Source organism: Cyrtonyx montezumae, unplaced genomic scaffold (genome assembly GCF_038088225.1).
Source record: "Cyrtonyx montezumae isolate F1298 unplaced genomic scaffold, pur_monq_1.0 scaffold_5, whole genome shotgun sequence".
Classification (NCBI taxonomy): Eukaryota; Metazoa; Chordata; class Aves; order Galliformes; family Odontophoridae; genus Cyrtonyx; species Cyrtonyx montezumae.
This window is the reverse complement of record NW_027072056.1, coordinates 4673954-4699314: the sequence shown is the minus strand read 5'-3', so window position 1 is coordinate 4699314 and position 25361 is coordinate 4673954. Positions and strand designations below refer to the sequence as shown.

Here is a 25361-nt window from a genome sequence, read left to right as displayed (position 1 = left end):
CGGGACCGAAGGGGGCGTGCCGGGGGCGGCCCCACGCTGCCCGGCCCCGGGGTCCGGAGCGCTGCGGGACCCCCACGCGCGACGGCGGCGGGCGGGGCGCGCCCCCGCTGCTGCCGTGCGGCCCTGCCACGCGTGGATCTGGAGTCGGAACGGGGGCTTTTTACGGGGTTGTTCGGGTGCGGTGGGACGGGGATGCGGGTAGGTGTGTTCAAGCGTCCCCGGTTCGCCCCAGAGACCCCGCGTCCCCGGAGCCGGGGTGGAGCATCGCTTCTCACGTGTGTGATGTCATTCCAGCCCATCAGAAAGCAAAACATGGGGAGAAAAAAAGAAAAGGCAATAAATTCTATAGCTTGAATACGTGGCATCGTGCCCCTGCACCGCAGGCTTCGTCACAGAGCTCGCTGCCCACTCCAGCCATGTGTTCCCTGTGATGGAGTCCCGCTGGCTTGGAGAGGTCTGCCAAACCGCACAGCAGGCGGAGGTGCAGGGGAGGGGGGATTTGGCAGCTCCTCGGGAGAAACGTGGGGCCCCTCGCATGGAGCTGCCGGGGAACTGCAGCTGTCCCTGGGCTTCCTTGGGAAGGAGCTGGTGCTCGAGGCTGGATGGCAGCAGTGCCACCCATGTGCCTTCCAGTGCCGCCTGCATCCACCCCAGTACAGCCCACAACCCTTCCAGTGCCACCCCTGTGCCCTGCAATGGCACCCATATCTCAAGTGCCACCCCTTTGCCCACCAGTGCTGTCGATGGGGGCTGGACACTGCACATCTCCTCCTGGGGAGCCCCAAAAGCCACCGGGGAGAGGGCAGCTCCCGTCCCATGTGCCAGCAGGGCCTTCCTGTGTGCTCTCCTTATTTGTCGATGAAGGGTATTTTCACCCCGCTTAAGATGGCCTCAAGTGGTTTCCAAGGCAACAGTGCTAAAGTCATCACTGCCATGGAAACCCTCTCTTTGGCATAATATAAATATTTTCCTTGTGGAGGGAGGCTGGATGAGTGGGCGATGTGCTATTTTCTAGCACTCGCTGGCTGCAACAGGACAATCTCCAGGAGATGGGGGGGCCAGGGAGGATAAAATTAGCTCAGCACGGCGGCCGGCGATGGAGAGGGAGACTGCCAGCACTGCGCTGGGCTCTCGAGTCTCAAAAAGGGTTACTCTGCAGGGAGAGAAAGGAAAAATATTTCTGAGAGGGCAGAAGCCACTGCATCCATCATCAGCGCTGCGCGGGAGCTGGGGCTTTCCTGACCGAGCTGCTGCTCCCATCCCACAGCTCCCATCCCTCTGTCCCCATCCCACCACTCCCATCCCACTGTTCCCATCCTGCTACCCCCATCCCATTGCTTCCATCCCATCCCTCTCATCCCACTGGCCACAGGGCTGAGCCCAGGCAGACCCCATTGCTCACTTTGGCATTGCCCTGCAGTGCTGCCCTGCTGGAAAAAGACCAAACCCCACGAACAGTCAGTGTGTCCCAGCTGCTCACCGGATCCCAGATAACACCCGAAGGATCTGCAGGCTAAATATAGCCTGAGCCCCTGTAAATTAAACAAAAGCTCTTTTGCCAGGCACTCAGAAATCCGGTTCCAGTGTTGGTTTTCTCTATGTAAAGTATAACTCTGGCAGTATCAGTTATTGTTAGCAGGAGCTCCCCATGCTGCTGGGCCCCTGGCACAGCTCTTTAGGAACACGTATCATGTAGGGCTGAGCTTCTCCCTCCCAGCTCCTGCCTGAGCCCCCACCCTGCAAGGATCCTCAGCCCCTCCTGCCCCAGCACCGTCCTGCCTGCACATCCCAGGGTGCCCGTTTGCACACACACACACACCGCTGCCCTCCTGCTTTCAGCGAACTCAACAGAAGAAGTCAGCCCCGAGCCTGCCATGGCTATATTTAGTTGGAACTTTTCTGTCCAGGATTCAGACTCTATTTGGAAACCTTGTGCCTTGGCGCACTGCCAAGCATCCTGGTTTTATACAGTAATCCCTCAGCATATGGCAAATGGTTCTCGTCTCCCCGCGGCTGCGGCACGGCCCTAGCAGTGAGACAGCACAACTGTGAGCTGAAAGTGAGATGGGCTGTGGTCGTGGCCCCTCATCCCCTGCCCAGGAGCTCTCTGAATAGGAGCATCCTCCTTATGTCGCTTTTCAAGCATCCCCCGAGCTGCCCCGACCCCATGGTTTCCCAGAGCTCCGACAGATGCTGGGCTGTGCCTGAGGCATCACAAAGCCCATATGTTTCTCCATAGGGTGGTTTGGGTGAATCGGGGTTTAGCACAACCCCGTGTATGCACAGGGCTTGGTGCGGCCGCTCCGTCTCCACCTATGAGCTGGGAACTCCCTCTGCAGCTTTGCAGCACTGCAACAGTCACACAAAAAGCAAAGCAAGGACGTGGCCTGGGAGTCCCACAGAACCTTCAACACTTTCAAATCATCCCCAGGAGTGCTAGGAGGGCAGGAGCTGGGGGTTTGTTGGGAGGGTTTTGGCCCCGTGAGTGTGGCACTCAGCAAAGGTTCGAGCTCTGCGCATAGCTCTGTGTGTGCGTAAATGTATTACAGCATCTCTCTTGGAAACCCTCGGCACAGATATTCCAGCCCGTGGAAAGCAAAAACAGAGGTTCCCAATGAATGTTTCTCTCCTTGTGAAACGTGGGGAGGGACGGAGCCAGCTGGGAAAGGTGATCCTGTGGTTATTTATACAGCGCTTCAAAACAGTTTAATATCGGGACTGGAATGATGATGCATAACAAGACTATCCACTTCAGAACCTCCAGACCTAAATCCCATGCCACTATTTTAAGGGATCTGATAGAGTGAGTACCTGAAGTGATGCTTCACCTCGCTCCTCATGGGGAGCAGCTGGGAGCTGTGCTGGGTGCCAGGCACCCGCAGGGTGTGCGAGCTTTGGGAGCTCAAGGGGAGGGGAGCAAGAGTCCCGCAACGCCCCAGCACTGCTGGAGCCCATCCAAGCTGTATGGCTTCGCTGAGACACCCATGAGTGTGCTCCCTACAGCGCTGTGATTCATCCTCAGCCACTCGATTCAGCTGAAGCCTTTCATCTGCTGGGAATGTGGCATTTTCCTAAATCGCATTGGGTTGGGTTATTTTTTTTCTTTTTTTTTTTTTTTCTTTTTTTGTGCTGCTATTACACACCTACGGGTCCAGCTGTTCCCTCCTGGACACTTTCCGGATGGTGCCATCCTGTCTGAAAGGCTCCAGGTGCCCACGCAGCTCAGGTGCCTCAGCATAGGGTGGCACTGGGTCACAGTGCAGCCCAGCAGCAGCCCTGGGCTGCGGGATGTCTGTGAGCAGCGAGCGTGAGCCCTGCCTGCGGGCTGTGTGCATCCACGCAGTCCCACAGAGTGGGATCATTTCACGTCTGTTTGCCACGGCTGTTCTCCATCTCAGCTACCCCAGCCTGGGAGCCGCTTCTCGCCGTGCCAAACGCCGCCCCGCCGTGTTTATTAATGCTGATTGTAAAACCTTGGCAAACGCTTCTGCCAGCAGGTCTGCAGAAACCCCGCCGGATGCGGTGCCTCCGAGCAGATGGGGCTGGTTAGAAGGTGTCACGCTGCTAACGGCACCACACAGCTCTGCGTTCACAGCGTGCTCCGAGCCAGCAGCGAGCTGAGCTGATAGCACGGGGAGCAAAGCTCTGAGCGCCGGGCCGGGCAGCTCCTCCTCCTTTCCTCTTCCCGCAGGCTGCAACTTCTCCTCCAGCCCACCGTGTCCGTATCCTCACTGCAGCACCGATGCGCCCGGGGCAGTGTGCAGCTCCACTGCTGCTGCACTGCTTCGTGGTTTCCCCATCACTCCTTCCATTTGCTCTGCCTTCTGCCACCAAAACCCTCCCCGAGGTGCCCAGTGGTGTTCAATGAGTGCTCACCGATGACATCAGCCGTTCAAGGCTGCGCAGGTACACATCTCCAAGCAACCCCCAGGACTGTTTTGCCATATATTTTGGTGAGAGTGTGATTTTTCTAACTATGCTGTTTACTTGGGTGACAATAACCACTGGGAACAGAGTTGCTGTCACCCACGTTTCAGTAGTGTCATATCACACCAGCATTAGGCGAGACAAAGTGGGGCTGCGCCGAAGCATCCCTCTCTGCTCTGCCAAGATGTAATTCCAGAGGGCTCCACGACTGGGATATGGATGGAAATCTGAAGCAAAATGCCACCAGGCATGTGGGTGTCCCCTTCTGGATCCCATGAGTTGTCATCATCTTCTGCGGAGGGCTCAGGGCTGCTTCTCCACCACAGCACCCAGGGATAAGAGCCGTGCTGCATCCCTGCCCCACCCACACCGTCCTCCTCCAGAAGCCAGAAAAGGGGCTGGCTCAGGAGCACTCCAGCACCGTGTCCAAGGGATACCCCTCCCCGTGGCATTTTCTAATTTCGGGGCGGATCTGTCACTCCCCAGGCCGCACGCCGCGTCTCGCTGCGAGTTAATATAAAGCCGCGACCACCCGCGGGCAGGAGCAGGAGAGCATGTCCTTCTCACGGCCCCGCCAGCACTGCTGCACAGAGCAAAAAGTGCAAAAAAAAAAAAAAAAAAAAGCCAAAAAACCAGCCTGGAAGTTTCTCCCATGGGTTTTTCCCTTTGAAATCTGACATCTTTCCTCTCTCGGTGAGGAACGCCCTGGGGAGGCAGGGGGCAGCTCTCTTCTCTCTGTGTTGTGGGATGGGCTCATTTGTATCCCTTCTGTGTTGCCCATTCCTCAGTGCTGCAATGGGATCTGTAGTTCCCAACTCCATCATACGAGCAGTTAAATAATGGGGTAGTAAAACTGCTGGGGATCCCATCTTGCACGTCTGGCAGCACGCAGTGAGGGATGCAATAGAGCTAAGCTATGGCTACCAGTGAATGCCCTCGGGATCAGCCTTGCAGCATCTCCCTTGCACCTCTGTTCTCTGGATGTGAAGATCCAGGAGCTGCCAGCAAACACTGACCCTTTCCCAGAGCTCCTCAGGGTGAAGAATGCTCAGTGCAAATCCCTGGCACACATGGAGCTTTCCAGATAGCTTGGCCCTATTCTGCAGCCTGGCTGCCCCTTGGAAAGCCCCGGGGCACTGGTAACCCCAAAGTGGGCACCTTCCAGCTCCATGCCATCACTTTCTGGGCTGGGAGCCGAGCCCCACAGGCAGCTGGGCCCTGCTGGGGGGAAGAGGTGGAAAGAAACAAATTGTCAGGCGTCAGAGCAGGGAATTGTCAGTGACTCAGGTTTAAGAAGGAGAAATTTTGCCAAGCAAAATGTGATGGCTTTTTTGGACGGGGCTAGAAGAAGGAGCTGCAGCTCTGATGAATGCAGCTCGCAGCGAGCTGCTTGCGTCAATCCAGAGGGACTGCTGCACGACCCACCGTGCCACTGCGGGGGTGCCCATATGGGGGCACACAGCTCACGGGGATGTTCTTTCCCTTGGGCATGGGGGGTTGGGGGCCTGCAGCTGTGTGTTGGTTTCCTCTGCCCACATTTGCTGCCCTGAGGTTCTTTTCCATGAAGGGAATCTGGGGAATAACCACTGCCCCAGCCCTTGAGGAAGGCAGCAGTGTGCAGAGAGAGATCACCAGCGGGGCTCCTGGATAATCACCATTTCATCTTTGTACCGTTTTAATTTACTAATTAATCCTTGGAAGGAATGTCTACTTGGATGCAGGGAAATAATGGAACTCCTCCATCTGCGTGTGCTCGGTGTCTCACCAGCAGCCCAGGCAAAGCCTCAGTGACCGCAGCACGACAGAAGTCCTGCAAACCTCCCAGGGCTCCGGGCAGAGCCATTCCCAGCTCCTGGCAGCGACTCGAGAGCTCCCTTGTCCCGGAGAGCCCTGGGCATCGCTGTGCAAAGGGCTCTGTTCTTCCCCTCTCCTCCTGTTTCTCTCAAAGTTCAGTCCCGGCTGTCGGTCCCCTTCTGCTTTTCTCCAAGTCTGCGAGCTACGTGCACGTATGGCGTCTTTAATTAGTATCAATAGAGAGAAACATAAATAGGAGACATGCCTGAAATAGTGTCACCCCCGAGCAGGCAGGCGACCGCGTCATGGAAAGAAAATAAAATATGCTTTTTATCTCTTTTGGGCCTTTTCTGTTTGTTTGTTTGCTTGTTCCCCTCCGTAAGAAGCGGCACCCCGGAGCCGCGGGGCGCCGGGCACCGCGCTCAGCCGACCCGCGGCTCCGTACCCTCCGCTGACGGCGGCGGGGCCGGCTCGGTGGGGCTCTGCCCGGTGCCCGGGGCGGGGGCGAGGCGGGGGGGGGCTCCTCCCGGTACCCGCCTCCCGCCGGTGCCGGCCCCGCGCCCGCGGCCAGGCTCCACCTTCCGAAGGGGCCGCGGAGCTGTCAGGAGGCAGCGCCGGGTCCGCGCTCGGGAGCTCCGGAGCTTCCTCCTCCTCCTCCTCCTCCTCCGCTGCCGGTCCCGCGGATGGCCCCGAGCGCCCGCCGCCGCCTCGCCTCCCCGTAAGGGACCCGAGGGAAACGGGCGGTGTGGGGAGGGGGGGCCGGGGGTGTTGCGGGAGCCGCTTGGCCGAAAAGACGGCTTTGGGTAGGGATGGAGAGCGAGCGTGGGAAAAGCCCGAGCCCTCGGGAGCGGCCGGCACCAACTTTGCGGCTCTGTCCCCGGTCCCGCAGTGGGGCTTCGGCAATGCGGGGGGTGTTCCGAACAACCCGTGTCCCCCCCGACCGACCCCGACCCCGTCCCGGGGCTGCGGGATGGGTTTGGAGAGCTTCGGGAGCGCGGGGCGGGCGTGGAGGAGCTGCGATGCTCCGGGCATCACTGGCGACGGGAACCGCGGGCGCCGGGGCTGGGGCTCTATCCAGGGCTAAAAGGGGCACGGGGAGGTGGCGGGGACGGGGCAGCGGCTCGTTTTCCCCCGGGGCTGAGAACATGGCTGCCAGCGAGCCCTGAGCGCAGCCTGCTAATGCCCGCGAAGGCTGCGTGCCGCGCTGCCCTCACTGCTGTCTGAACGCGCGTCGGGTCTCAGCTCGGTGCCAACCTGCCCGCCCCGGGGCTGGGAGAGCCGCGCTGCGGCTCCCGAGCAGCCCTTGCGATGGGTGAACGGCGCTGAGCAGGACAGGAGGTGACTGGAGCTTGTTCTTCGGGTTGTTTGAGGGGATGGAAGGGGAAGAGGGCAACTTCAAAGCTGCGGGGAAAGCAGCGCCGTCCCATGCAAGGTGCTGCCAACCCTGAGCGGAGCTCCTGGGGCTGTCCCGCTCTCGTGGTTTCACTCGTGCAGGATGCTGCAGCCTTGGGCTGGGGCTCTTTCACCAGGCGGGTGCTGCGGTGGTGTCTGAGCAGAGAACCAGGCTGATCTGAGAGAGTATTCGGGGGAAAAAGTGATGGCAACAAGAGAGCGACGGCAGGTGTCTGTCCCTCGGAGCAGTGCTCAGTGAGGACCGAGCATCTCTTGGCAAAGTGCTGCTTGCTGTCCGTGCCCACAGGTGTGAGGGGCTTCGGGTCGGTGCACCCACTGCTGCCTCTGCCCGCATCCCCTCAGTGCTGCGGGGTGCTGGGACCCAAACGCAGCTCCGGTGTCTGCAGAAAGTGCTTTGAGGCTGAATCGGTCTGGGTTTGTTTGCTGCAGTGGGACGGGAGGGATTTCCACCCCACACAGTGCCAGAGGGGACTCTCCGCAGCGCATTGCAGGAGCAGGCAGACCCTTAGGGAAGGTGGGGGCACTCCGGCTGCGGGTTGTGCCCCAGGGTCGGCGGGACGCAGCCTCCATCGCCTTCAGGGCCTCATGGGGCACCCAGGGGGTAGGCGAGGTGCTGGGACTGCTGGAAAACCCTCTCCTCATTCTTCATACCGCTGGGAGGAGAGCTATTTTTAGGAAGAGGCAAGTTTGATTTAATATCACGTAATTTGCTGCTGACAATTCAGAGGCCGTCCAAATGAGCAGCAGCTGGATTCCCGAGGAGGCTTTTTCCTTCCCTCCCTGAGACCCGAGGCTGACATGCCAGAAGTGACATTTGTTGTTCCACAGATGCTGGCTGGGGGAAAGCCCCTGGGAGTGGCCCAACTCGCTCTGCTTTGCTTTTTTTGCACGGGCACCCTGTAACCTTCTGTGAGAAGAAGTGATGGGTATTGGTGCTGCTGCCCAGAGCACGGGATGTGTGTCGTCTGAGCTCTGTATCCCCAGCTTCGTGTGCTGTGACATCTTCAGAGGCAAGGATGGGAAAGCTCTCAGGTTGAAGCTGGAAGCGCAGTGCTGGCCCAGGGGCTCGAGGCCGCATCCTGCCCCGCTGTCCCTGAGCATGGGAACAGATAGAGGGAGCTGGGACCTCTGCCTCTGCCTTGGACCCTTCTTGTTGTGAAAGGAGATGGCCCTTTTCTTTCCCCCAGTGGTTGGTGCCTCACCCAAGCACCGCCAAGCACAGTCCTAGCATCCCATCCCAAAGCACCAAATGCTTTGCTGACACCATTCAAGCATCCCAAAGCACAGCTGGAGCATCCCAAAGCACCAACGTTTCGACACCTCCCCTGCTCACTGATGCAAAGGGACACCAACAAGCGTGCACAAAGGGCATTTGGTCTCAAACAGCCATCACTTGGCAGCAATCGCTCCCTGTCCTCCACAGGTCAAGCTCCAAGGGTCTGCCCCAGGCCGCAGCTCCCATCTGCCAGGGCTGGGCACATCCCTCTTGCTCAGCTTCATGTCTCTCCAGGCGTGCAGGTTATGCTCACTCTGGTGTTGGAACACCACTCCCTGCCGGCTCCGGCTCTGCGTTATCCGGTTGCTCTCCACCTGGCAGCCAGCACCAAGCCAGGAGCCGGCCCTAAAATCGAGATCTAATTGCTCCCGTCTGCTCCTTGAAGAACAAGCGTCTCGAGGGCCGGCTGCGTGTCCTCGGGAAGCTGACATTTCCCCTGGACCTCAGCCACCGATTCGGTTAAGTGAAGAGGCTAATAAATTTTGAAGCCTGCAAATTGATCGGCTGGAGACCGCCACTTTGCTTGAAGCCCTCTGACATTTCCTCTGGGGCACAGCCTTGCCCAGCACTTTTCTTCGTGCAGGTTCCCTCTCGCCTGGTTTAGAACACAGATTTTCATTAGAAAAGATTATCAGCTGTGGGAGCCAGCGAAAGGTCAGGGCTGGCTCCGTAGATGGAGCTGCAATCTGTGAGTTTCCATTCGTTCACATCCTCTGCCCTGCAGGCATCGTGAGCTGCGTCTTCTGTAATTAATAGCCTAATTCTTTCTGCCTGTATCTTGTTGAATTCCCTTACAAAATGCTGATGGGCTAGGAGCAGCAGGGTGTGTTCCACTCCCAGGGAATCCCCCCATTTGCGGCAGCTCCTTCAGCAGGATGGGCCCCAGATGCTGAGCCATGGAGTGAGCAATGGCTTGGAGAGCCCCTTGGGTCCTAAAGGGTTGGGGAGCCCCACAGTCCCAGCAGAATCGTGCCGGGGGGATCTGGTGCTCAGAAAGCAGCCTCACCCCTCATTTCCAAGCTTAGGAGGCCCACTGACCTCAGCCACAGCCATTTGTCCATCTGGGAAGGAGCCACGGTGCCACTGATGCCATCCTCTCTTTCTTCCCGGCTGCAGGAAGGAGGGTGCTTGCCAGCTGCTCCGGCTGTGGCTGCCCTGAAGCTCCCACATCACTGCCAGCGTGATGCTGCCTGTGGGACCAGAGCCCCTGTGCCCCTCACAGTGCCAACGTGACCCAGCAAGGCAATGAGCCCGGGCAGCTCCTAGCGTGGTGGCTGCTGGCCCTGCAGTGGCCCCAAGATGAGTGACGGAGGCTGGATCACGCTCAGCCCCGCCGAGTTTGCCCAGCTCCAGCAGTACACTGACTGTGAGTAGTGCTCCTTGCATGACCCAGCTCTCCTCTGTCCTGCCCCTTTGCAGCTTCGTGGCCATGGGGACTGGCTCACGGCTCTCTGCCTGTAGTTTAAGCATGGAGGATTTGTCCTCTGAGGTTTGGGTCTGGATGGGGATGGGGACAAGGAGGCTCAGCAGTGTGCATCACCTGCAGGGATACCCAGCCTGAAGCTCCTGGCCACCTCAATGGAGCAAACATCAGATGATTCCAGTGATGCTACTGAAAAATGAGAGCAGAGCTGCTGTGCTCCCCCAGGGTCTGACACTTCCCAGCAGTGGGGCATGGACCCCTGGGACCAGCCCAGTATCACTCCGAGCACCTCAGCCCCATCCCCAAGGAGCCCCCGCACCGGGGGACAGCGGCACAGATGTGAGTGCAGCCCCATCCCTCCGCAGGCTCCCACATTTATCAGCAAAGTGAAATGCCAGCGGGGAAAGCGGGCGGGCTTTTCCCAAACACACAGAGCTCAGCTCTGGCTGCCAACACTCTGCGATGATTTTGCTTTTGCAGAGATGGAATTTTGCTTTTGCAGAGATGGAATTTTGCTTTTGCAGAGACAGAATCACGAACCTCAGATAACTTTTATAGAAACATAGAGTGGTTTGGGCTGGAATCCCATCCAGTCCCAACCCCGCCGTGGGTTGGATGCCCCCACTGGCTCATGTTGCCCAGGGCCCCACCCAGCCTGGCCTTGAGCACCTCCAGGGATGGGACACCCACCCTTCTCTGGGCAGCAGTGCCAGGGCCTCATCACCCTCTGAATAAAGAATTTCTTCCTAATACCTCATCTAAACATCTTTCTGTTTAAAGCCATTACCCCTTCTCCCATTGCTGCTCCCCCAAATAGGGTCTCTCTCCAGCTTTTCTTCTGTAGCCCCCGTTAGGCACTGGACGGCAGCTGTGACATCTCCTCTTCCTGTGTCCAGCTGGACACCCCTGGCTCTCAGCCTGACTCCATAGCAGAGGTGCTCCCCATCTCTGAGGATCCTCAGTGCCATCTCTGGACCCACTCCAACTGGTCCTCATGCTGGCGGCCCTAGTGCTGAATGCAACACTGCAGGTTGGGGCTCAGAGAGTGGAGCAGAGGGGGACACTCCCCTCCCCATCCTGCTGACCATACTGCTTTTGATGCAGCCCAGAATACAGTTGGCTTTCTAGGTTGCAAACACACACCACTTGTTCGTATTCAGTTTTTCATCCACCGACACCCAAATCCTTCCCTGCAGCTCTGCTCTCCAACCTCTCATCACCCAGCTGACATCTGTGTGTGGGGTTGCCCCGACCAGGTGCAGGACCTTGCACGTGCTTTACAAGGTTCTCAGGGCTCACGTCTGGAGTCTGCCCATGTCCCTCTTCACAGCAGCCCTTCCTGCAGCACTGAACACAGCTTCCCTGGGAGGGCTCCCTGGAAGGGATGTGCAGGGTGCTGTGGGTGGGATGGGCTGCAGGCAGGGTCCTTTCCAGAGAACGGGCTCCAAGTTATTTAATCACAGACTATGAAACGCCATCTGTAATGCTGAGTTTGTGCACAGCGTCTTCGTTGTGTTAATCAAAGTTTGGCAAGCGATGCTTGCTCGGGAGGCAGGGGGTGGCTGCAGCAGGGAGCTGGGAAGGAGCTGGTGTTTTGTGCAACTGCAAATATCCTTCCCATCTCCAGGCACCGCTCTGCCATCCTCATATGATGCACAAGGGGCTAATCATGGGGATGGAAATGTTTTGAATGACAGTGCAGCTTGTGAACAGGCAGAAGGGATATTTCCTAGCAAAAGAAATCCATCTGCCACCTGAAGGGCAGGGGCGTGACAGATGGGCCGTCCTTCCCCTCCCCGAGGCAGGGATGCGGAGCCCAAATGCGGTGTTTCCCACAGCCTCCTTCAAAGCACTTGGGTGCTACCTAAGGCCAAGCCAGGCGTTGGCTCCAGAAGATGCACAGACCCCATATGCTGTGCCTTATGGGGGTCAGGAGCTCCTCAGGTCCTTCCTGTCCCCACCACTGGCTGCACTGGCCCCACATCACATGTCCATCCTGTAGCACTCGTGGTTCAGCACCCAGATCTGACCCCAGCATTCCCAATGGAAGAGCAGGAGGCAATTCCATCCTGCCTATACAGAGGAATTAGCAGTAATAAATAGGGATCATGTGCCCAATAGCCACTGAAATGCTCCCCCAAAAAGGGGAGACAAAAAAAAGGGTATGACACAAATGACCCCTCCCAAGGCACACATGGACTTGGTTGTTTGTCAGAGAGGAAGCTTGTTGCCACCTCCTGCAGCTGGCATGGGGGGCTTGCTGGCACCGTGCTCAATGTGATGCTCTTTTATCCCCAGACTCCACCAAAAAGCTCAAGGATGTCCTGGAGGAGTTCCATGGGGATGGTGTCCTCTCGAGGTACAACCCTGAACAGGTACAGCCCTTTTCCCTCCAGCCTTCCCCACTGTCTGATCAGCCACACCAGCACAGCAGATGCTGCTAGGAGTCCCCAGCTCCCTAGTCATCTCCTCCATCCCATTCCCTCCCACTCTACCCCACCCCTCTCATCTCATCTCATTCCATCTCACCCTATCTCATCCCAATATATCACTCCCATCCCGTCCCGTCCCGTCCCGTCCCGTCCCGTCCCATCCCATCCCATCCCATCCCATCCCATCCCATCCCATCCCATCCCATCCCATCCCATCCCATCTCTGTCTTGCAATCCCATCTCATCCTGTCCTACCTGATCCCATCCCTCGCTGAGAGCATTTCTGGGCACTTTCTTGCCAGGCAGGAACAGGGAAGTGATTTACTTTCACTTACCCCTTTCACTTCCCCCAGAGCAATCTATTTTGCTGTTGCCAACCTGGGATCATGGGCAGGCCCTGTACCTTGTCACACTCACCTGGGGAAGGCTGGGGTTCTTTGTTCCAAGTGGTGCTTTTAGGGAGAGCTGTTATTGTGCCAGCATGACAGAGCCTTTCAGGAGGGCCATAATCACTAGAAATGAGGTGAAACGAGAAAATCAGTGGGCTGAAAGCAGCAAGGAGAGGCAGCAAAACCACCTCGCTATTCATGCGCACTGTGGGACCCCAGGCAAAAGGAGATTTCCCCATGTGGGAGGCGATTGTGTTGGCATGGGGGAGTGTGGCTGGAGCTGCAATCACCTCACTCCTCCCTGCCCCTCCGGAGCCTTTCTCCTCCCCCAGCATGTCCCCAGTCCCAGTACCCACCATCCCATTTCTGTGCTGTTGTGCGGAGCAGACTGCTCCCCGTGTGCAGCCTCAGTCTGCAGCCCTCTGTGCCCCCCCAGCCCATCGACTACGAGGGCTTCCGCCTCTTCATGAAGACCTACCTGGAGGCGGAGGTGCCCGAGGAGCTCTGCCAGCATCTCTTCACGTCCTTCAAGAGGAAGAGCTGCCAGGCAGCCCCCGAAGCCCAGCGCCAGAGCCCCAGCATCTCGCAGCTCGGTGAGCCCACGTAGCCCCGGTGGCACGGGGCTGGGCACCTCAGCCTGGCTCTGTCCCATCGGCTCTCCCCACTCCGGGGAGGATGGGGCTTCATGGCACTGAACCCACTTTTCAGAGCCCAAGTCCCTTGATGCCGGCATCTCCATCCAGACCGAGGTGGCCTGCGCTCCTGTCACAGGTACCGTGCGGGGCCATCGGTGGGGCAGCACCTCATCCCCCCCCCACTGGGTCTGCAGTGCGTGGAGACATCTGCTGAGAGCACATTAAACTGCGAAAGCACACAGAGGACCGTGTCCTCTCCATCCAGACCCCAGCACCCGTCCCTAGGGATGGGGGCCAAGCATGGTGCTGGACTGGTGGGCCAGGATATGGTGGGCTAGCAAGGAGGATGCTGTGGCTAGCGGCGGGCAGGGGGCTGCTGGAGGCTGGTGGGGGAGGCAGCTGTGTCTGCTTTGCAGGGATCAACGGGAAAACGCTGCTCAGTACCCTGGGACGGCACGTGGCTGAGCCCAAGGGCTGCCCCAGCACGGCGGCCGAGCCGCAGCCGGTGGCACTGAGCCCAGCTTCCATAGCCACTGCCTCCCCCAGCTGGTCCCGGTCGTCCTCCCAGAAGTCCACCACTGGCACCCCCCCTGCTCACAACTCCTCGGGGTCCTCAAAGATCTCCTCGGGGTCCCTGCTCAGCCCCCAGTCGCCAGGTGAGCTCGGCTGGGGCTGTGCAGGGGACAGGTGACAGGGATTCCCCGGTGCTGTCCCCGGGGCAGCAGTGGTGACCTCTCCAGCCAGGCAGCCACCCGGTGCCTCGACGCCTTTGCTTTGCAAACTGCAGCCGTCGGTCCCTTCCCACAGAGCTACTGCTGCTCAATGTCTTAATTACCTGGCAGCAGCTCCTATGGAGAGGGGGATTAATGAAGTGCCTCCCCGCTGCCCGACGAGCGAGCGGCCATCTGTGTGGGTACACCATGTGGGCTGTCCCCTGCCCTGGGCACAGGTGGCATCACCCAGCCCTGCTCCACGTCCTCCACATCACCTGAGCCTGTGGAGCATCCTGCATGGCCCCCTCCCGATGCACAGCCCAGTGTGTGTCCTCTCCCTCCCCTCAGGCTCAAGGAGTTTGGAGAAGAGACTGCCCTTCAGCCTGCGGAAAAGCCACAGCACCCTGAAAGCTGCCCCCCAGCACCCTCCAGCCCCCCTGGCTCAGGTGGTCTACCTGAAGGACATCGTCTGCTACCTGTCCCTGCTGGAGAGAGGGCGGGCAGAGGACAAGCTGGAATGTGAGTGGTGCCCCAGTGCTGCTGGCTGCTGGTTGCTGGGTGAACTGGGGGGACTGAGAGAAACCAAGGCTGAGCTGGCTCCAAACTTATCGGGCTGCAGGAGCCCAAGTCCATGGCAATGTCCCGCTCTCCACCCCCTTTTCTATCCCCTTTGGGCTGTATTCCCTGGGCTAAGTGGCCCAGGTACCTGGCAGCAGCTGTCTGAGGAAGTGGGAGGGCAGCCGGGCTCAAAGGTTGTCCCACACGGGACCGCTGCAAGATGCTGAGCAGGGTGCAGACACATCCCCTCCCACCAGGAGCCCGAAGGGAAATGTGAGCACACAGCAGAGCCTGCAGCAATCCTACTGGTGCATGTGCATCTTGGGGTCAATATGTCTTTCTTTTGTTGGAGATACAGTCCCTTCTCCACCAGAAGGAGGGGAATGCATGGTGTGAGCATGGAAGGGGGCAAGGAACCACGGTGGCTTTTCAGGGCCTTGAGTCCAACCTGCAGTGGCTTTTCTTCTCCCTTCAGTTATGTTTCGCCTGTATGACACTGATGGGAACGGCATCCTGGACAGCTCGGTAAGCCATGGGGAGGAGAAACAGAGCAATTCAGGGTGTAGGACGCAGGCACTGACCTCGGCCGCTTCCCTGTGTGCAGGAGCTGGATCGTATCATAAACCAGATGGTGCACGTGGCCGAGTACCTGGAGTGGGACTCCACTGAGCTGAAGCCTGTGAGTGCCCAGCGGGGCCTCGAGAGCCCAGGGGCTGCGAGCTGCACCCCACTGCAACCTCCCCTCCCACCCTCAGATCCTGAAGGCAATGATGGAGGAGATTGACTACGACCACGATGGGAACGTGACGCTGGAAGAGTGGATCCGGGGAGGCATGACCACCATCCCCTTGCTGGTCCTGCTGGGAATGGAGACGGTGAGACAGGAGAGCCGGGCACAGAGCGAGGCAGCAGCAGCAGCAAGGCTGCAGGAGCCACGGGGGGGCAGCCTCCCCTCGGCAGCCCACGCAGGCTGCGTTTGTTCGCAGTGCGCTCCAGTGCTGTGCGTGTTCAACCCAAATGATGAGCAGGGGTGGTTTTCACCCCCCTTCATTTCCATGTCTCATTTTTCAATCTTGCCGAGCCGATGCAATCTTGCATCCCCAAGCTGCACCCGAGTCCTTATCCACGTCCCCTTCCACTTCTGGCAATAATTTGAAGGGAAAATTTGTCCCCAGTGCCCATCCTGGTGTTTGCTTTCCAGGGAGGGGCTGGTAGGCAGATTGCCAGGCAGGAATTTGAAGTGGCTCCTTGTGAGTGCTCGTGCCCAGACCCAGATTCAAGAGGCATGCTCTTCCACGAGGGGCTCAGCCTGGAGCTGGCTTTATTTGCACTTGGTGGCAAGGATGCAGGAGGGACAGGGAGGGGAAAGGCAGCAGTGAATGACCCTCCTGCTCCTCTCTGCTGCACTGCAGAATGTGAAGGATGACGGGCAGCATGCCTGGAGGCTGAAGCACTTCAAGAAGCCTGCCTACTGCAACTTCTGCCGCACCATGCTGCTGGGCGTCCGCAAGCAAGGCCTCTGCTGCTCCTGTGAGTCACATCCCCAGGGCACCCCAACCCTGCTGGGTGCTGTGGGGCTGTAGGGGAGTGGGTCACTCACCTCTTTCCCTCCCACCAGTCTGCAAATACACCGTGCACGAGAGGTGCGTGTCCAAAGACATCGCCTCCTGCATCAGCACCTACGTGAAGTCCAAGAGGAACACCAATGTGAGTAGGAGGGATGGCACAGTCTCCAAAGTCCCAGAGGTGGCCACAGAGGATCTGGGGATCTGGGGGTGCAGCATCCCTCTGCCTCTTTCAGGTGATGCAGCACACCTGGATTGAGGGCAACTCCCCCGTCAAGTGCGACCGATGCCACAAGAGCATCAAGTGCTACCAGGGCATCACCGGCCTGCACTGCGTCTGGTGCCAAGTCACCGTGAGTGGTCGGGGGCACAGAGGGGGCTGGTGCTATGGTGTCACCCCGCTGATGTCCCCCCCTTCAGCTCCACAACAAATGTGCTTCCCACGTGAAGCCAGAGTGCGACGGGGGCCCTCTGCGGGACCACATCCTGCTGCCTTCCTACATCTGCCCAGTGGTTCTGGTGTGTGGCCACGTTGTCCCCACGCCCCTCAGTCCCCACCCCATCCCCACGGCCCCCCCACCCACCCTCACTGTGTCCCACAGGAGCGGCAATCCCACTGCCGCAGGTCCGACAGCGAGTCCCCAGCTGGTACCAGCCCCGAGGACGGGCAGAGTTTCAAGTTCAACTCCACCACAGTGGATGGGCAAGGGCTGCAGGTAGGACCCCCACCCCCCCAGGCTGCAGCCAGCCATGCTGTGCTGGGTATCTCATCCTTTACCTTTCTGCCTTCCAGATCAGCCCCCGGCCTGGGACACACCCCCTGCTGGTGTTCGTGAACCCCAAGAGTGGAGGGAGGCAAGGGGAACGGTAGGTGTGCCCCTTCCTGGTGACAGCATCCCTCCATGGCCCCCCTGCCACCAGCTCATCGGGATGCCCCAACCACCAGACAGGATCTCCTGTGGTATCTCTCGCTCCTTCTCCTTTTCTGTAGGGTCCTCCGAAAATTCCACTACCTGCTCAACCCGCGGCAAGTGTACAACCTGGACCGTGGTGGGCCTGCTCCTGGGTAAGGAGGTGCTGCGGCCGCTGGTCAGCCCCTACAGCCTGCCTCAGCACCCCTCCATTTCCTACAAAAAACATTCTCCTCTCTCTGCCCTGTCCAGGCTGAGCTTTTTCCGAGACACTCCAGATTTCCGTGTCCTGGCCTGTGGAGGGGATGGCACAGTGGGCTGGATCCTGGACTGCATAGGTGAGCAGGGAGCAGCCGTGCTATGGGGCCAGCCAACATGCAGCCTGGCTTTGTGGGGTCCCATTCTCCCTATCCCCACGCAGGAGCTGGGCATGGGCTCTGTACCCTCTGAGTACCACAGAACATCTGGGCAGAGAGGAAGGATATCGAGAGGAGCACAAAGCAAGCCTGACCAGGCTGCAATCCATCCATCACAGCCCCAAACCCCACCTTCCCCTTGTGTTGCAGACAAGGCAAACTTGCTGAAGCACCCACCGGTGGCCGTCCTGCCCCTGGGAACTGGCAACGACTTGGCCCGGTGCCTGCGCTGGGGAGGAGGTGAGGTTAGGCGAGCATCACCCCACTGGGATGCAGCCCATGGGGGACACGCCTGTCTGTGGAGTGCTGTCCTGGGGCTGGGAGGCACGTAGCTGGGGTGAGGGAGAGTGGTGTGCCGTGCTAGCAGCCCCTGACTGCACCCAGTCCCGCTGGCATGGGTGTGCTCCCCTTCATCCTCCTCCAACGTGCAGGCTACGAGGGCGGCAGCCTGATGAAGGTGCTGAAAGACATTGAGCACAGCACGGAGGTGATGCTGGACCGCTGGCAGATAGATGTGATTCCCAGTGACAAGGAGGCCAACGGGGACCCTGTCCCATACAGCATCATCAACAACTACTTCTCCATCGGGGTGGTGAGTAATGGGGCCCCTTGGCACCAGGGAACAGAGAGGGATGTGTTGGCCAAGCTGAGCAAGGAGTAGCAGAGCCCATAGAGCTCCCCTGTGCAGCTGCTGCCCCAAACCTGCAGGTCAGGGCCTTTGGGGTGATTCCTCTGCTGCTGGGGAATAAAGGTTCCTCAGCTGCCCAGAAATCAGGGACTGCTGCTGCCGGGGATGGCTCCCATGCTTTCTGATCGTGTCTCCTCTCCTCCTGGACTCATTTTAGCCCTCCCTTGGGGTTGAGCCTTGGGGTAACTCATGATCAGGAACGGGTGACTTGTGACATTCCTCGGAGACAATAAAAGCCTTTCTCAGAATTCAGTGAAACTCCATTTGAGCTTGGGTCCCCCACCCAGCAACTCTCCCTCCCTCCTCTTCCTTGCTCGTGTTCCCAACCTCCCTCTTGGCATTGTCTTTCTTTTTTTATTGTCGTTCGAAATAGCAGCGCTTGGATGCAGAAATATTCACAAAATGTCTCTCTTCCAAGCTGAGGGTGCTGCAAGAGCTAAAGGAGCTCTGACACAGTTCAGGGAGGTTTAGGATCCCAGGGGTGGATCAAGATCTGATGGAAGCCACGTGGGAGCCCTGTGCTACGAGGCCAGCAGTGAGGGGGAAGGGCTGAGCCCCTCAGTCCCAATGCACACGCAGGGAGGGGGATTCTGTTTCTCAGCCCTTTCCCATCCTCACCACCTCTCCTTGCAGGATGCCTCCATTGCCCACCGCTTCCACGTCATGAGAGAAAAGCACCCTGAGAAATTCAACAGCAGGTGAGGGCTGTCCAGCTGTCGTGCCACTGCTGCAGGGCCATTCAGTGTCCCCAGGAGTCACTGTCCCCATCCCTGCTGCTGGCCCTGCACATCCCACTCCTTGCTGGGTGCTCCTGGTGCACTGGAGCCAGCACCCATCCCTTGGCATGCCTCTATGGGGGGAGGCTGGGGAGTCTCGTGTCCCCAGAGGGAACCCTGGGGGACAGGGATGGGCGAGGGGAGTTGCTTCTCACGTGGGATGCTAACACCACTCCTTGTGCCCTAGGATGAAGAACAAGCTGTGGTACTTTGAGTTTGGCACGTCGGAAACCTTTGCAGCCACCTGTAAGAAGCTGCACGACTATGTTGAGGTGGAGGTGGGTTTCCAAGAAGTGAAGGTGGGGATTTGGGGAAGTGTTTATCAGGGCTCCTCAGTCACAGAATCATAGAATCAAGGCTGGAAAAGATCCCTAAGATCCCCAGGTCCAACCCCAGCCCACCCCACTGTGCCCACTGCCCATGTCCCTCAGTGCCACGTGTCCACGGCTCTGGAACACCTCCAGGGACAGTGACCCCACCACCTCCCTGTGCAGCTGTGCAGTGCCTCACTGCTCTTCCTGAGAAGAAATGTTTCCTGATACCCATGCAGTCAGTGTCTTTGGGTACAGCTGCGATGCCCTAGGGCGGCAGAGAGGTGGGGGATGTCTGGGAGGCAGGGTGTGTGCAGTGCCCAGACCTCTGCAGCCCACAGAGCTGGAGTGATGACAATATCTGGTTACTGATAAATAATCCAATCCAATCCTTTCATACTCAATTATTCACTAACTGAAGAACTAATTACTGCTCAATAACCAACAAACAGGAGCTCATGTCTCCCCAGCCAAAGCATCCCACAGCCCTCCACTTGGCCGGCCAGCTCTGCTGGTGTGCTGTGCCCACACTGGCGAGGTGGGGAGGTTTGGGGGGGTCCAGGCACACCGAGGCAGTGCTCGGTGAGGGGCTGCATGCTGGCTCTCCAAGCCCAGCCCACACCTCCAGCGTGCGGCTCACCGCGTGGCCGGCCAGCTGCAGGCAGAAGAATAGCCCTGTATTTTTTCCCCTTCCAGCTGTATTTGAGAGTGTGCCTGGAATATTCTCTCTGTAAACTCTGTGTCTGCTCGCAGCCGTCTTTGGATTACATGGAAACAGCCTTTAATTAGAGCAGGGAGGAGGGACCGCTGCGTGCCAGCGGTTGCTAAGAGCTCTGTCATTTTGCAGTTTGCATTGGTGGGGTTTGTGCCGTGCTTTTCTGCAAACTTCCGGCTCGCCTTATCTTGGGATAAATGCCCCTTTTAGAACTTATTCTGGAGGGTTACAGAAAGAAAAACCCGCATTGCTGGCATGCATCTGGCCACCCAGCCCTTGTGCTGGGGCACTGTGGTGGGGCAGAGGGGTTTTGGGAGCCCGTTTCCGTGCGGGGCTTCTCTGCCCACCCTAAAGCTCAGCCCCCCACACTGGCAGGAAAGCGTTAAGGCGACAGCATTTTAAGCTGAAAGTAGCAGCCCTCCGGCTCCGAGGCAACTGTCATCCTCACAGAGAAATGGCAGTTTTGTTTTGGAAATTGGCACTCGTTCCAACGCAGCTCCTGGAAATGAATTTGCTTTTCCCCCAGCTGCAAATTTCTCCTCCCAGCGCTGCTGCCAGCACGCTGTCAGCTGCCCCTGCTCAAAGAGCCCTTTGTGGCAGGTTGGCATGCGGCATGGAGCTGCTGGGTGAGGGGCTGCTCCTGCTCCAGGGGTCTCACAGAGCACGGTGACACCAAGTTCCCATCCCATCCCATTGATGGTGATGCTCGGTGCCTTGGCTGGGAGCTCACAGCAGTAGGTTCTGTGCTGTTCACACAGATCATCATATTATTAGAAGGGATATATGGATGTCCAGCCTCGGTGAGGCAGCTATTTGCTTGTGGGCCAGAAGCTTCCTGCCTTCTGCTTTCAAGGCAGGGCTGAACCATCTCTGAGTGGAGAGAGGAGGCAAAGCTCTGAGCCTACAGACATGCCCCCTTGCTCCCACCCAGGCCATACCCTGTACCAAGGAGCACACTCAAAATAAGCTCGAGCCCTCCATTCCAGGTCCAGCAAAACAAGAGTGTAGGCAGCAGTGGGGCTCTATCAGCCAGCTCACATTTCCTCCTGGCAAAGCAATGCATGGGGCAGAAATTCCTTTGCATCTCCAAAATGCAAGAAAAAAAAATGCGCTGGTGTTTGCTGAAGTGTAGGCTGGCAGGTAGGGAACAGATGCCTGGGGAGAAATACAGATGCTCAAAGGGAAATACAGATGCTCTAGAGAAAATGGAGTTGAAAGCGAGAGATGGAGGCTGCCCACAGCAATCCTGACTTCAGAGGGATCCAGACAGAGGAGCCCTTGTTTCTTCAAACCCAAGGCTCCGTCTTCTCTGGTGCAACTGAGTGGCAGCACCCACAGATGAGGTCAATGCCATGTCCTGAGTGCCCTGGGAGTGAAAGCTGAGGTTAAGGGATGCAATTCCATCTCTGGGAAGAGATGTCCCTGGAGGGGCTCCAGAGCCGTGGTGATTTGGCACTGAGGGCCGTGGTCAGTGGGCACAGTGGGGTGGGCTGGGGTTGGACCTAAAGATCTTGGGGATCTTTTCCATCTGCAGCGATTCTATGATCCCAGGATTCTATAACTCCCTCCAAGAGTCATTCCTGGTTTCCAACAAGCACTTTAAGATAAGCCCTTTCTCATCAGCCTTTGTGCAGCCAGGCTGCAATTTGTTGAGGTTAGCTTAAGCAACGGGGAGGGCTGGCGCTGCAGGAGCCCACAGTGCTGTGTGACACAGAGGGGTCCTGCTGGGACAGGTCTCTGGATCCTGACGTATGTCCATGTGTCTGGCAGTGTGACGGCACCTTGCTGGACCTGAGCAACGCTTCCTTGGAGGGCATCGCCGTCCTCAACATCCCCAGCATGTACGGTGGCTCCAACCTCTGGGGTGAGACCAAGAAGCAGCGTGGCTACAACCGCCTGAGCAAGAAAGCGCCAGAGAAGCCACACACGGCCGTGGTGACCGACGCCAAGGAGCTCAAGTTCTGTGCACAGGGTGAGCAGTGGGGTGGGCGGTGCACGGGAGGAGCTGGCAGCAGAGCTGCTGGCACTGGAGGCTTTTGTAAGCTTCCCCTGCTGCAGTGCTGTCAGCATGGCTGCCTTTGTGGGGAAACGCTGCAGTGTGTGCAAGCTGCAGGCAGCTGGGAGAAAAACCCCAGCACCTCTCTCCCAGTGTGCCGTGCCCCCAGCACCCCTGCCCACGAGTGCCCCTGTTGCCTGACTCATCTCCACCAGCAGGGATTGTGCAGGCAGCCCAGCTTGCCCCTGGGAGAGCAGGCTGTAGGAGTTACTCAGCAGGGAGAAATCGGCTGGGAAGCAATGAGCTGCTGCTGGCAGCTGGTGAGATGTGCCAAGTGCCCACTTTTTCCACAGTCCATGGTGGGAAGCTGCTCCCCGTGAGGCTCCTGATGTCTTTTCCCCTGGTGCACACACGCCATCCAAGGGCTGGAGGGGGATCTGTGCTGGGATCTGGTGCTGTTTGGCACCAGGGGGATTTTTGGTCTTTAAGTTTTGTGCGAGCAGCCGCACGGAGCTGGTCAGGATGCTTCAGGATGGCAGAAGGCACAGTGTCCCTGCACGGCCTGCATCACTGCTGTGGCTCCTCTGCCTTGTTCCCCTGCCTGCCTGGAGAACCTTGAACCCATAGGGCTGGGGTGGATCATGCAAGGGGGGGGTTGGTTTTTAAGTATGAGAGAGCTCAGGCTGCACATGAATGAAACCCAGACAGGTTCAGGCTGGAGAGTTCAAGCTCGACTGATTTCCTGGAGCGAAGGCATCCTGCCAAAAGCGAGGACAAAGTGGGAGCTTTGCACCACAGGAGCTGGCCACGGCGTTTTGCTGCTGTAGGCAGATGACTGGCCGTGCCCTCCTGCAGCCAGCTCCACTCAGCTCCGGGGGGGCTTTGGCACCCAGCTCAATATTAAGTCATTTTGAAGAAAGGAGCACACTCCCGTTAAGCACACAGGGGCTGGTGGAGTCCCAGAGTCACACACTCCATCAGCAAAAAGAGATGTGCAGGAGATCCTTGAGACATGAGGACATGGGGACATGGGACCCCGGCACTGACTCAGCTCTGTTTCTCGCAGACCTCAGTGACCACTTGCTGGAGGTGGTGGGGCTGGAGGGCGCGATGGAGATGGGACAGATCTACACAGGGCTGAAGAGTGCCGGGAAGAGACTGGCCCAGTGTTCAGCAGTCACCATCAGGTATCTGTGCCCACCCATGCATGGGGCATGCCCTGATGGGCAGTGAAAGCGGGCAGCTGCGTAATCCCCTATTTCCCCTTGCAGGACCTCCAAGCTGCTGCCCATGCAGGTGGATGGGGAGCCCTGGATGCAGCCATCCTGCACTGTAAGTCCGTGGGGGGGACAGGGATGGAGCGGGAGCCACCGAGGTGGGGGTGCTTGGTGCCTGGGCAGAGCATGACTCATGGCTGGGAGCCGCTCGCTGAGCTGCACTTGTTTATTTTTAGGTCAAAATTACCCATAAAAGCCAAGTGCCAATGCTGCTGGGCCCTCCCCAGAAGAGCAGTTTCTTTTTCCTGAAGAGGAGAAACCGAACTCGAGATTAAGCTGGGTGCAAAGAGCCGCAGCCCAGAGGCAGCTGGACATCCTGGGCATCCGCGGGCTGCAAACCTTCATCTCTGCGCATCCTGGTCCCTCCCCCTGCTTCAGAAACACTGCTCTGGAAAGTGGGTGCGGGCTGTGCTGGCCGCAGGGGGTCCCCCTGGCCCCGTGCCGAGGTGGGGAAGGAAGCCAGCCCAGCCCAGACCACTCAGCCCAGCGGGATGCTCCGTTTCGGGATCGTTTGGGATCTCCTTCCCAGCCACCACAAGGATTTTCTCCAGCCAGGATAGGAGCGAATGGGCAAAGGCAGCTTGGCGTGCAGGCGTGCTAGAACTGGTTGTTTTTATCCCCCTTTATTTAAAGAACTACCCCTTTCCTGCCAGCAGAGCTGCAAATGAATGCGTTCCTGAAGAAAAAAAAAAGCCGAGCTTCACTTATTTATTTTTAATCCCCCGAAGGACGCTTGGTGTTTTGCTGCACTGGCTTTCTTGTCCACCAGACCTGCGCATCTGAGAAGTTATTTATTTCCTTAGCCTTGAGGACTCGGCAGCCCGACCCCCGCTTCCCTTGCTGCTCTCCAAGCAGGTTTCCATGCCTTCAGCTCGCTCTGTCCTGGCTCGCTTCAGAGCAGATGCCGACACAGCGCTCACTATCGGCCCTTAAGGGCGATGCCATGGGGCGTGGAGCAGGCTGTGTGGGGACACAGCCCACCTGGGGCATGGGGCCGGGCTCAGGGCAGGCAGAAGGAGGCATCGTTGGGAAGTGGGAACAGCCAGAGGGGATCCCAGTGGGGAGCTGCCAGCGCAGCTCTGCGTTTGGACCTCGCATCTGGATTTGTATTTATGTATTTATTGAACAAACTTCAAGGGGTCACTTCCCTCATGAGACGAAGTTGGACATGAATGCCACCCCCATTTTGGCTGGCCGTCCTTGTGGCAGTGCGCCTGGTGCAGGCTGCAGCCCCCGGCAACTCCATCCTTGCTCCGTGCAGCTGCTGGGAGAGTGATGCTGCGTTCCCCATCACCGAAAAGCTCTAGCTTGGAAGCATCATCTTTTCATACATCCCAGTGAGGAGTCACTCTGCTTCAGATGCTGTTGGGCTGCTGCAAGGAGCAATGTCAGCAGCCAACCCTAGGGTTTGTTGCAGCCAGGTCTCTCCCTGACCCATTCCAAAACTAAGGATGCTGCTCCCCTAGAAAACAGAGACATGCATGACAGATGCCATCAGCTGAATACGTCTCCTGGTTTCAAATAGCCAGGAGCTGCCAGCAGTGAGCACCAGGAAGGTTTGCTGATTTCTTCTGCAACCACCCACTGTCCCCCACCCCCCTCATGGCCCTGCACAGGTGACCACGGCTCCAAAATCAGCCTCCACCCCCTTCAGCAGCCCCCTTGGGATGCTCTGTGCTGCTGAGAGCTGTTTGGTGGCATCCCCTCAAGTGCAGAGCTGCTGCCATTAGGTTTCAGAGTTAACAGCGCGCTGAAAAGTGTTTGTCACCCCCCCAGGCACAGACATTGTAGGCAGTGCCGTTCAAGCGCAGTGACCTGCACGCTCCCCGCGGCACATAAATCCACCCTCCTCTGCTCCTCGCCTGGGGCAGCCATTAATGAGTAGCCAGGTGAAAGCTTATGGGATGGGTGCCAAAATAAACCCTGAAGCTCTCCTGAAACGGCAGCCTCCGTTTCTCCAGTCCCCTCCCTGATGTTATCTGCAACACTGGCACCTGGGGAGGATTAAAACGAAACAAAACAACAAACACAAAGCCTGTACTGCTCTGCTTGGGGCACAGGGTGACAAGACATGAGGGCAGGGTCATTCATAGAGGCAGGCTTGGCTTCCTTTCCCTCCCCACTTGGTCTCAACCTGTTGTTTTGT

At 58.2% G+C, this 25361-nt stretch overlaps 1 protein-coding gene across 3 annotated transcripts; it reads left to right on the top strand.

Annotated features, from left to right (window-relative positions):
* Positions 1-6374: 6374 nt before the first annotated feature.
* DGKG (diacylglycerol kinase gamma) lies at positions 6375-24101 on the top strand. 3 transcript variants are annotated; one of them, XR_010622920.1, is made up of 27 exons: positions 6375-6439; positions 9527-9776; positions 12132-12208; positions 13091-13247; positions 13363-13425; positions 13706-13945; positions 14351-14521; positions 15036-15085; positions 15165-15239; positions 15316-15435; positions 15973-16090; positions 16179-16267; positions 16362-16478; positions 16546-16644; positions 16728-16841; positions 16919-16992; positions 17117-17191; positions 17289-17374; positions 17603-17692; positions 17884-18044; positions 18774-18838; positions 19104-19194; positions 21713-21914; positions 23005-23125; positions 23210-23270; positions 23392-23821; positions 23944-24101. XR_010622920.1 is itself a non-coding variant. In XM_065748318.1 (26 exons), the coding sequence occupies exons 2-26, from the start codon at positions 9710-9712 to the stop codon at positions 23488-23490; spliced, it is 2682 nt and encodes an 893-aa protein (XP_065604390.1). In that variant the 5' UTR covers positions 6375-6439; positions 9527-9709; the 3' UTR covers positions 23491-24101. The 3 variants fall into 3 exon arrangements, 2 of the variants coding, with proteins under 2 accessions (XP_065604390.1, XP_065604391.1); XM_065748318.1 differs by having other exon boundaries at positions 23392-24101; XM_065748319.1 differs by lacking the exon at positions 13706-13945 and having other exon boundaries at positions 23392-24101.
* The last annotated feature ends 1260 nt before the right edge of the window (positions 24102-25361 follow it).

What these genes read in the sequence shown, in the direction of transcription:
- DGKG (XM_065748318.1), top strand. Translation starts at nt 9,710, where the DNA reads ATGAGTGACGGAGGCTGGATCACGCTCAGCCCCGCCGAGTTTGCCCAG. An exon ending in GCAAGGCCTCTGCTGCTCCT is followed by an intron (nt 16,091 to 16,178) that starts GTGAGTCACATC and finishes CCCTCCCACCAG; the next exon opens with TCTGCAAATACACCGTGCAC. An exon ending in AGTCCAAGAGGAACACCAAT is followed by an intron (nt 16,268 to 16,361) that starts GTGAGTAGGAGG and finishes TGCCTCTTTCAG; the next exon opens with GTGATGCAGCACACCTGGAT.